This window comes from Gossypium arboreum, chromosome 2 (assembly GCF_025698485.1).
Source record: "Gossypium arboreum isolate Shixiya-1 chromosome 2, ASM2569848v2, whole genome shotgun sequence".
Lineage (NCBI taxonomy): Eukaryota > Viridiplantae > Streptophyta > Magnoliopsida > Malvales > Malvaceae > Gossypium > Gossypium arboreum.
Window position 1 is genome coordinate 112265085 of NC_069071.1, and position 12281 is coordinate 112277365.

Here is a 12281-nt window from a genome sequence, read left to right on the forward strand (position 1 = left end):
TATAGTTTGAATTCAGTTTAAGATTTAAAAAATTACTAAAATTATGTATCAATGATATAGAAAAATTATTAAAATGGATATAAAATTATAGAACAAGTTAATATGAAATGTTATTAAATAATTAGGAAGTATATTTAAAAAATATATTTCATGAATTATAAAAGATAAAAATAGTGAAAAATAATGATTAAGGAATGGTGACTTTCCAAGTAGAGCTTACACACCAACAAAATCAACATATGGGGTCCAAAAGAGAAAGCAAAAGGCATTTGGGGTGGTAATATTTTATAATATTATAAGGGCATTGCCCACAAGCACATTCTTTTATATATATATACACAACCACCATTACACTTCAAAAGCACCCTCACACTTACAAACTTCAATAACTTTGCTTTGTATATTATTGCAAGTAATCTACAAAAAGAAAAAAGCCATGGGGAATTGCTTAGTTCTTGAAGAGAAAGTAGTCAGAGTGATGAAAACCGATGGCAAAATCCTTGAATACCGACAACCCATCAAAGTACAACAAGTTTTATCCGATTTCTCCAATCACGCTTTGTCGGAATCATTTTCTGGCTGCCGGAATCTTCATCCGGACACAAAGTTGTTACCGGGTATGTTATATTACCTTGTTCCGTCACCCTCGATAAAGAGTAAGAAAAAGAAGGTGAGGTTTTCGAGTACACCAGAGGTGAAGGATGATGAAGAAGGAAGCCATGGTGTTGTGAGGATTAAATTGATAATCAGTAAAAAGGAACTAGAAAAGTTGGTTCAAAAAGATGGAGTTTCAGTTCATGAGATGGTGTCGAAGATTCAAAGTAAACAAAGCATAAATGGAGTTGATGATGATGATGATGATGATGGTGACGATGATAGTTGCAGAAAGTGGAAGCCTGCATTAGAGAGTATAACTGAAGTAAACTAGTACAGAATATACATACATATACATATATATATATATATAGTACTGTAAGTCTGTAACAAATATGCTTGTTTTCATTTATGAAAGTCTGCAGATAATAGATGCTTCAATTTCAATCCTTGTGAACGTCCATTAAATTTTCTTTTTCATGTTTTTTTCATCATTTAAATGGCATCTACCACTTAATTAAAGAAAGCAAAAATAAGCTAATAATTCAATAAACCAATAAACCAGTAACAGAAGCTATAAGGTGAATAAAATTTGATTCGATTCTAAAAAATTAAAAAATAATTCGAACTTTGAGTTATTTGAATTATTCAAGTAAATTCAAATAAGTAATTTGTATTTCGAGTTCGAATTATGTTGAATTTTACAATTCGAATAATGATTGATAAATACACTTTTGATTTCTTTCTCTTAACAAAAAGTACAAAATAATTCAAATACTAATCTTCAAAAATTTAAAATAATTTTTAAAATTCAAAATATTTATATATTTTTAAAAAAATTATAAAAAATCTATAAAAAAGTTAAAGAATTAAAATTTTCAAGAATAATAATTTTGGGACCTAAATAAGTTAATTAATTATTAAATTTTAAGTATTTTTTATTATTTGCTTTGAAATTGAAAAAGTTTTCAAATATATATGATTTCAAATTCATGTGCTCTAACATGAAATTAGTTATATTGTAACAAGATTTTAATTTGACATGTTTAATTTTTAATTTAACTCGAATAATTTCACTCGATTCGATACGACATGAATTTTATTTCACTCGACTTGGTTCGAAAAAATTTCAAATCAAGTTAGGATGATAAAATTTGACTCATCAACTCGAATTTTTTCACTCAATTTGATCGAAAGCTCACCCCTACTCCTAACTCGAGTTAATACAACAGTTACAATGAATAAAAGCCTTTGTTTCTTTTTCTTATTTATGAAAATACCTATAACCATTATTATTATTATTATTATTATTATTATTATTATTAGAAATTGATAACATTTAAAGTGAGATTTTATTATATAGTGAGATTTCATGGTATCCTTTTAAATCAATGATTATGGTTAAAAGATAAAATGAAGAGATTATAGTCGTTTAAACAAGTCACATTATTTGGAACCTATATTGGTTTTCTCTGAAATAAATTTTACTTTTTTTAGTATTGAAATCGGTTAAATTAGTTAAAAGGTAAATGCATATTTCTCAATGCAAATCCTACGTGGTATGATCAATCATAGATTGATTTTTTAAAATTTTAACCATTAATTTAAAAGAATCGATGGAATCCTATAAATAGATTTTTAACTAGAAGTCATCGTTAAAATTATTAAAATTGAGATAAAAATTGGTGAATTCAAATTTTTATTTTTAATTAAAATTGAAACTTTTATTAATATTGGATTTAAAAAAATATTATTTTTAAATTATGTTTTGATTCTTTTTCCTCCTTAGTTTTGTCCAAAAACTTTTAAAAATTGTGAAATTTTCTTAATTATTATTTTATGTTTTAAAATTTTCAATATAATTAAATCTATTGGGTTCAACCATTTAGACGTTAAATCGGAAGTTCATAGTTCAATAGGGGTGAAGGAGGAGGCCCTTAAAATGAAAATTTTCTATTTTAGTCCTTAAAATTTATAAAATTTAAGTTAATATATGATAGAATTATAATTTGGCCTCTCAAAAATACCAGAATTTTGATTTAATCTTTTGAAAACTATAAAAATATGAGTCAATATATAGATAAAATTATATTTTACCTGTCATAAAAATATATACACCTAATAAAATTTATGATTTCACCCCACATCTCAATCTTTTCAACCCACGATTAAATAATGCATCTAATCCATTAAATCTTTTGCCTCATCTCCAAATTAATACGAGTAAAAGTATATCACCCTTCAAAAGCATGTGTTTTTTTTTAATTTAAATGAACTTATATGCATAATTTTGGAGTCTAAACATGATTAATTTTTTTTAGGGTATTTATTGGAACAAGTCCAGTAATTAATTCTCCGTATTTTATAGGTATATTAAGAGGTAGATATTGACAACAAATTTTAAAGTTGCTTCATACCCAATGTGACGATTAAACCCTCGACTATTGATTAAGATAAAAAAGATTATTACCATCTTAGCTAACACCCCTTATTTAAATTTAAATATTTAATCACATTAAAAAGACTTATAATAGTAAAGAAAATATAATTATAGTTTGCATGTGTAATTATTAGGTTTATATTGGTGCCATTTTACTGCTCCACCCATCATACTAATGGTGGCTTATGGCTCATAATTAATACCCAATATCATCATATAAACTGATAAGACAAAGTCCACTTTGACTCAGTAAAAATCTGTTCATAGGTAATGGTTAAGCTTTGGTGTGTCTCACGCATGAATTTCATATTCATACTATGGTAATGGGTAAATATTAAATTTAGATATGAATTTTATTTTAATATGTAATTTAATATATATAAATTTTAATTTGGTATAATTATATACATGAAGTTTGAATTGTGTGGTTTATATATATATATATATGAAACTTTGATTTGATTTTTTATACACATTTAAAGAAATGAATGCATATATTTATTTTCATATTGGATTAATATAATAGTTTATGTATGCAATATAACCAGGGGCAAAGCCAAAAAATTTTTAGGAGGGCGAAATTAAATTTTAAATTTTAATAGTCTATATCTTTATAATTTTAAATGATCACATAAATTTTTTATCACTTTTAGGGGGCTAAAGTGTAATTTTACCTTTACTAATTTAAAATTTCTAAAGGCTTAAATGGATAATTTTCTATTTTAGGAGGGGTCGGGGTCTGCCAGCCCCCCTAGATATGCCACTGAATATAACATCGTAAAATGGTACTAATCTGATAATGTTGTTAGTAGTTTCTGAAAATTGAATCAAATCAAAATTTCATGTATAAAATCACGCAAAATCAAAGTTAATGTATGACATTACACATTGAATCAAAGCTCATGTATAGTTATGATATTTATCCCTAAATTATTTCGAGCAAAAATATAAGTTTAGTTTTGTCTCCAGTCCCTATACTATTTGGATTTAAAAAAATTATCTACTTCTAATTCTAGAAATTTAATTCATTTACTTGTTTGATTTAAATAATAAAATTTCAATTGATAACATGCCCAACTCACAACAAATATTCAAATTTAACATAAGTAGATCAACTGAATTCTCAAAATTATTAACTTCAAAATAATTCGTTTTAAGTTAAAAGTGAAAGAGATTAAATTTCAAAAATTCAAAGAATATAAGGACTGAGAGCAAAAATAGGCCCAAATAATATATAATTCCAACACCAATCAAAATCTCAATTTGCTTGTTGGAATTTAAAACCACATATTTTGAGATGGGAAATATAAAAGCAAAGTTAAATTTGAATTGATCACATTATATGTGTTCCATGTCATTGCCACTCTTAAGGAAGTTTCATAGATAGAATCATTTCAATTCATCATAGCTTTTAGATAATGATATTTAATTAAAAATTATCTTTTAAATATATTTATATTGATTGTATTAAGCATAAATTGTTTTAGGTCAAATTATGATTACGATCTCTTTTTATTTTTAAATTTAGGGTTTGGTATCTATATTTTAATTTGACATAGTTTAATTTTTGTATTTTTATAATATCATTAGTTTGTTCGAATAGTTTGTACCTTTAATTATTTTGATTAAAATATTGAAGTCAAAAACTAGTTTCGACTTATCATGTCGAAATAGTTTTTCTTTTTGTGTTAGAAAAGTGGTTTAAATAAAAATTTACGTCTAAGGGTGCTAATTATTTCGATTAAATAATGTCATTGTAAAAGTAAAAGATCAAATTATGTCAAATTATAATATAAGGATTAAATCCCAAACGTAAGCATGTAAAAGATCACAATGCAATTTAGCCATTATCTTATAATAGCCTTTAATATACTAGTAGAGCTAATCCTCTTTATAATAGTCTTATTTGTTTGTTAATATTTTGTCTATTATAAAGAGGTGGTTGTTCTATACTTTAGCAGCATGCTATTATAGAGAGGTTTACGATCCATGTTCGAGGTTCGTAGCTACCCCTCTCAACAATGTTGACTCCAAGATTTGAACCTACGTTCTCTTCTTAGAGTGCAATATGTCTTAACAGAGAGCCCAACAATTGTTTATTTTATGAAATAACTATAAGTTTACTTAGAATTTTAGACAATATGTTGTTATAAAGAATATATTTTATCATCACAGTTGTTGTTGTTATAAGTGATAAACTGTTAAAAATATTAAACTAAATATAAAAATCAATACCACTAAAAACTTAACTGTTATAACGGACAATTGTTATAAATAGGGTTGATTGTATATATAAAATATGCATTGAAATATTATCATATTTTTATATTGGTAAATTTAATATTCTATATTAAATATTCTTTTTCTACTAAATTGCTTTAAAAATTATGTTTCAGAAAATTTATCAATTAGTAGAAAATGTTTTACATAGAATTATTTAATACAAAAAACAAAATATCTGCTTTTTGAAATTCAATTTATTTTTAAAATAATTTTTCGATAGTTATTTTCAATAAAATAAATATACTCTCTATTATGTGTTTTTTCCATTCTCTACATGGTTAAAACATAAATTTTTAACCAATGCGGTTTTAGCTGCACGGTTGGTATGTACTATTTCAGTAAAAAATTAGAATAGTCAACGTTATTTCCTGATGGTTGAAAATTTTCTGTATCGATCATACCAACTCGTTTAGTTTAATTCTGATCCTACGCACTAGTTGGAACATTGTGCACCGATGAAGAAACTGATGATTTTATTTATTGTAGTCATGTCGTTTAATTACAATTTGATCCCTTGATCTTTGATTAATTGTGATTATACCCTTTTTCAGAGGTTGTAATTGCAACTTCAATGGAACAAGAAAGAACTGGCGGAACGTGCGTCTTTGGGTGGTCTAAGTTCGTCTTCGACACAAAACATATTTACCCAATGTTTTTAGTCCCTATACTATTTAAAATTTAAAATTTTAGTCCTTATACTAATTTGAAAATTAAAGCAATAGCTAAGGTCTGTTAAAGCGATTTCTATTAAAATTGAATATTTTGTATTTTAATATTCAAATGATTAATTTAAAAATCAAAATCTAATTGAAAGCATATATTTAAATTTAACATAAATTAATTTACGAAATTATCAATTAGACTTTAATTTTAAATTAAACAAGTATAGAAACTAAACTCTTAACCTTCAAAACAAAAAGATTTCGATTCGTTGCATATAAATAGCGTCCCAAACGCATTCATGGCTAAACTAATTGCGATTTGATGTGCTCTTATGTTTAGGGGTGTTCAAATGGTTAATTGAACCGAACTATTATTAACCGAATTAATAGAACTTTTAATCCTTTAACCGTTAACTAAACCGAAATTTTTCAAAAAAATTAACTAAACCGAAATTTATATTTTTTTGTTAAAGAAAGTATAAAACATATCAAAAATAAATAAATTGATAATGTTCACTTAGTCAAATTATCCGAATTAGTAATAGTCTAATACATATAATATATAATATTATTTATTAACTTCGATTAATTCAGTAAATTACCTAATTTTGAACCAAATTAACCGTTAACTGAAATTTAAAAAAAATCCTTAACTGGCCTTCGACCGAACTAAATTAATTAACTAACCGATTAACCGAATTAGATAAATACAATTGATTAATTTGATTTTAACCAAAGTTTTAAAACCTTTCTTATGCCCTACCCAAATTGACATCTACTATGTGGATTTGGGGCACGGAAAAAAGATTTTTTTTACGATTCAATCTATATTATTTTAGCAAATAAAATTGGGTTTATACTATTTTAGAAAAAAACTCTTAAAAAAATAAAAAGATTAATTTTGAAGGTATAAAAGAGTACAGGGGGCGAAAGCAGAATTAAACCTATTTACTCATCTTCTTCCCAAGCTTAGGTTTTAAGCCATTAAACCGTGACATTTGATCAGTAAATAAACAACAAGAAAATCAAATTTCCCATGTCGAGATCATTGATTCGACGATTTTGTCCAATTTTCATAGCTCGAATCAAACAAAACCATAAAATTCTAAAGTCTTCTTTATATTCTTCTTCTTGTTCAGCTCTTCATGAGGTTTCTTCTGAATCTTCTCCTTCTCTCGATGCTATTCACATGACTGATAATTGCGTTAAGGTAAACGAATTCAAATTAAAAAAACCCTTTTTTTTCTATGTGGGATTTATATTGCTCTCTTGAGTATTGTTTATGGAATCTATGGTAATACAGCATTCTTGGTTTGTTTGTCTTCTTTTTTCCTTTTTTCTTTTTGCTTGCAAGTGTTCTGTGATTTGATTGCGGGTTGGGGAAAGGTGGTTCTGCCGTTCTGTTTGGGTGCTGAGAAAGTACAGGAAAAGATGTGTGTATGTTTTTTTTTTAATTATCTTGATTTCATTTCGTGTAATATAGCTATATTTTGGAATACCATCAAATACATTCATTTAATTTCATTATTTAATCTAAATTTATGTAACTCTTATCTGTATTTTCTTTTGTAAATTGAAACAAAATATTATGAAAAAATTGTCCTTTTTTTTTTGTCTTTCTGTAAAGATTGTTGAATGAATTGTCTGATATTCTGTGACAAAGTTGCAGAATTTAGGGAGCAATATAAAGTACAAATCTTATACCTTATTATGCATTGCAATGAAATTTGAATGAAGAACCTTTCTTCATCTCTCTGAATTAGTGTTATTGATGGTTGGCTATCAATATTATTGAGTGGTCAACTCCTTTAATAGAAGTCTTCGAATTATAGTCCTCCAAGCCTCGGTCCAGTTCTCAATAATCGAAGTTATTGTCCCTCAGGAGAGTTTTGTCTCCTGTGCTCTACTAAGAGCCTGCCTGCCGTAAGTGGATGCCCTGAGTGCTTGGTCCATAAAGCTAGGAGCACCTCAACCATATGTGGGTGCACGGCCACCCAGCAAAGGGACGTTAGTGTCTCGCCCTTAATGGGGTTTGAACCCTTGGCCTATATAGGTCACCTTTTAGGGAAAGTGGTACTGCTTAAGCCAGTTGAGGCACTCCTGGCTCTGTGAACTAGGCCCTTAGGGCAATTGCTGAGGGCATATTAGCCCTTGGCAAAGCACTAGAGGCAAAACTTTTCTCGGGAGACAATACCTTCAATTGTTGGAGGACCAGTCGACTGCCTGATGAATGACACTTTGAAGACTTCTCCGGAAGGAGTCGACCCGCCTCAACAAATATGTTGCCCAAAATAATTGATGGAATCTACATTTGGTTGTTGTTTGATAATTTCCTCATTACATTAGGGATATGCTTTGCAGAGAATCAAAGAACTGCAAGCAAGTAAAGAATTATCTGAGGAAAAGATGCTCCGGTTGAGCGTGGAAACAGGCGGATGTTCTGGGTTCCAATACGTTTTCGATCTGGATGACAAAACCAACCAAGATGACAGGTTTCATCTCCTCTATTTCCATTCTTCAATTTTCTTTTGGCGAAAACTACGCATAATGCTTTCTCTCAGACTACCATAACCCTTTGTTTCTTGCATTTGATTCCATTTTCAGGGTCTTTGAAAGGGGTGGAGTAAAATTGATAGTTGATAACATATCCTATGATTTTGTAAAAGGAGCAACAGTCGATTACATTGAGGAGTTAATTCGTTCGGCGTTCCTCGTAAGCCATCTTTGTTTGATATATAAACATATCTCCGATTTAAGTCATAGAATGTTAATCATCAAAATATATTGCAGCTTTATGTTGTTATGCACTCTTGATGTTTTAGTTCATTACAGTGGATTACTATTACTGTGCTAGTAAGACGATAGGGTGAGTGTGGGATGCGGACATGCGTCCCGGGCACTAGTAAACTCAAATTTTTTAAGGTTTTCCATTATATGTTAGACATCGGTGAATATATACATGCATTCTTCCAAGCTATGTTAAAACGATCTCTTCATTTCATTAAAATACTTATCTGGTATCTGTGTCCAACACTTATTTGTCAATGGATATATACATGCAATCCAACACTTGAAAAGAAAATTCAATGTAATCGGATATATATACATGCATCCAATACTTATTTGTGTGGGCAGTGGGTGAATTTTGGAATTTATTGTGCAGGTAACAACAAACCCAAGTGCAGTTGGAGGGTGCAGTTGTAAAAGTTCATTCATGGTCAAAGAGTAGCCTTTGATTTTCAGCTTTGCCAAACCAGTTAGTAAATCATTTTTCTACCATTTTTCTATATGGTCATAACAAATTATTTTGATTCAAAGATTGTAACATCATAATGTACTCGAATCTATATAGTATTCATTTGCACTGAGTTTTTTAATCCCATTTGTAATATTAAAAAACTCTACCATCAATGTACTAAATGATTATACCTATCAAAATATTACTATCCAAAACAGTATCTAGTTCAAGATATCCAAATCTGGTATATATTGGTGATGCAATGAGTAGATGAGTATACATTGCATATAATCCACGATTCTGAATCATTCAATACTTTCAAAGACAATCAATCGACTCATTGTTAATAAAGATGTACGTTCCCCCAAAAAAAAAAAAAAAAAAAGAAGTGACATTTTATTGCAACAATGAGCATTGCTACATCATAGATATATGCTCATACCCATTCCTCAAATAAAAACTTCAAAACATCCAAAAAGAGAAGGAAAAGGATGAGTTCATTCCTCTGATTGCCTCTGTCCTAGCACAGAAATGTCTTCGTATCGTTTCTGTTGTATTGCAAACAAAATCAAATATACAAATTAGTAGACAAACCTCGTAAGCTCGATTACTGCAGCAAATATGAACGATTTTTGAGGGTGAATTGAATTAGATTAGCTAATGGACGCTTGTTAATCATTACGAAATTGATAGTATCTCGACACTTGCAAGAAGAGAAAATCATAACTTTAGAGAAGGCTAGATCATATCAAATTGTTTAAGGGGGGAGGAGAGGACACAAAGAAGCAAAAATGCTTTGCTTTGCACTAAACTTAACGATGCACACAACTGAGAGAAGAAATAATGTCAATGCACCCAAGAGATTGAAAATGTATCGTATAACAAGTTACATAACCTGAAATTCGATAACACCAATATAAAGAGCTGCAATTATAGAACAGGTGTTGTAGCCTTCTATGTAAATGAGATATTATTGCATTGTTAAGCCAAAATTTTCCAAGTTCAATTCTTCCTAGATCCTTTTTCAATAAAGCCAATCACAAAATAAACGAGATCAAACATATCCCCAATCCTTTCTCAATCGCTAGCAAGACTATGGAAGTGTAATGATGTCATAATTTTAACAAAAATTGACAATACCTAAAGATTACAGATACTTCACAAAGTCCACCATGGAATGTACTTAGTTGTAAAATACCATTAAAAGAAAGACCAGTAGGAGCATTATAGCCCATGTTACTAGAACTTAGGAAAGGGTATCGGATATGGGTATCTGTTCAACATAGGTAAGTTCAACTTTTACGAAGTTTTTTGATAATTTGGAGATCCTTGGAGGATCATATCTCTGCACTCGTATAAGAATAGGTGTTGGATACAGGTGCTTCAATAAAAATGAAGAGGCGAAGCAAATATAGATAATAATTAGATTGGAATGAGCCAATAAAAAAGTATCGCCGCCGGCAGTCTTAATTACTGTAAGGTTTAAACATCTTGACAAACAGAGAAAAGGGGCTACCGTCTCTTCAATACATTCAGATACAAATCCCAGTGTACTTGTGCAAAGTGACAGTGAAATAATAACTACCGAAAATGCAAATCAGAGTCCAAACAATCCGCAAATAAATAAAAAACTGTGAAGTAAAATACAAAATAAAAACTGGTATTCTTAGAATTAGAAATTTACCCCAACATTGTTGTATTCCCAGAGCTTATGAACTCCATAATCCACAGCCTACAGAAGTCAAATCAATTACAATAAAACACATTAAAAAATTAATAGAAAAAACCGTCACTTACAATAAAAAAACAAATAATCAATAAAAATTAACAATCCCTGACCAAGTATATTCCAATCAGTACGTTAAAAAAATTATTTTTCCCTAAATCAACAATAAAATTCAATTCGAAAAAGTGGATGAAGGGTGGAAATAAGAGAGATTCAATCGGGAAAACAAAGAGTTAGAACATACCCGTTCTCCGAGGAAAGCGCCGGCGATGACAAATGTGACGTAGACGGAGTTACGGCGCATGATGACTCTGTAGAGACCTTCGAATAGGCCTCCTTGACTTCTTCGAGAAGCGTAGTCCATGGCGATTCTTGAGAGAGTGTGGCTCTTGCTGGGATCTGCGATTAGGGTCTGTAGAGAAGATAAAAAAAGTTGGGGAATTTTGTGATATGTAACAAAGAAATTTACAGAAAGGGTTTTCGGGTCGAACCGAAATGTATTGATTTTGTTTATGGGCCCAATAGGTCAGTTTTTGGGCCTTATCTTTGTCAATGCCCTTTTACCATTTAAGACAGTTGCTAATTCACAAGTTTTTCAGAACTAGACCAGTGATCGAATTAGTTAGGTCATTAATTCATTGGTTCAACCGATCCGACCAATTTGATCAGTTCAAATGATTTAATTAAATAAATTATTAAAAAATATTAAAAACCAGTTCAGTCGTTAGTTCAATCGTTTTTTAGCTTGATTGAATCTATGCATATTTGTTCCCGGCTCAATCAATCTAAAGGCTTTCTTTGAATCAGTACTCCAATCAATTTGATTCAGTTCAAGTAATCATGCTAGTTTGTTTCCTATTTTTGTATGTTTTAATCTATAAAAAAATAGTAATTGTCTCAACAATTTAATGGAATAAATGGTAACAAGACCGACACAAAAACCTAATGTTTGGGGGCGTTTGGTTATCTAAATCTTAAATTATGATCCGTAATAATATTATAGAAATGTAACATTTCGGTGGAATGTGAGATTACTTTATTTAAAAATATGTTTTTTTAACAAGTTTAGCTAATTTAATATTTTTTAATCTCAATTTCCATAAAATTATGATAATTTATTACAATTTATATTTTAATAAGTAAATATATTATATAGAAATAAATTTACAAATTATAATTACAATAATTCATGAAAAGTGATTGCAACACTAACCATAATTATGATTATAATCATATATGATATCTACCGGTTCACTATTAATAAAAAATATTTTTAATTAGCTTTAAAATTTATTTAAGAAAAATGTAACTTGATTAGAATAAAAATTATTTTATAAA

General features: G+C 29.0%; 3 protein-coding genes across 3 annotated transcripts; 2 read left to right on the plus strand and 1 right to left on the minus strand.

Annotated features, from left to right (window-relative positions):
* The first annotated feature begins 338 nt into the window (after window positions 1-338).
* On the plus strand, window positions 339-1041 carry LOC108466832 (uncharacterized). Its single transcript, XM_017767188.2, has one exon. It carries the CDS (start codon window positions 437-439, stop codon window positions 926-928), a length of 492 nt encoding a protein of 163 aa, XP_017622677.1. The 5' UTR covers window positions 339-436; the 3' UTR covers window positions 929-1041.
* Window positions 1042-6952: 5911 nt separating this feature from the next.
* On the plus strand, window positions 6953-9449 carry LOC108466550 (iron-sulfur assembly protein IscA-like 2, mitochondrial). Its single transcript, XM_017766919.2, has 4 exons — window positions 6953-7189; window positions 8341-8471; window positions 8584-8692; window positions 9143-9449. The coding sequence occupies exons 1-4, from the start codon at window positions 7016-7018 to the stop codon at window positions 9206-9208; spliced, it is 480 nt and encodes a 159-aa protein (XP_017622408.1). The 5' UTR covers window positions 6953-7015; the 3' UTR covers window positions 9209-9449.
* Window positions 9450-9591: 142 nt separating this feature from the next.
* On the minus strand, window positions 9592-11420 carry LOC108466488 (cytochrome b-c1 complex subunit 9, mitochondrial). Its single transcript, XM_017766852.2, has 3 exons — window positions 11188-11420; window positions 10902-10949; window positions 9592-9765 (listed from the first exon to the last, which is right to left on the minus strand). The coding sequence occupies exons 1-3, from the start codon at window positions 11305-11307 to the stop codon at window positions 9715-9717; spliced, it is 219 nt and encodes a 72-aa protein (XP_017622341.1). The 5' UTR covers window positions 11308-11420; the 3' UTR covers window positions 9592-9714.
* Between the last annotated feature and the right edge of the window lie 861 nt (window positions 11421-12281).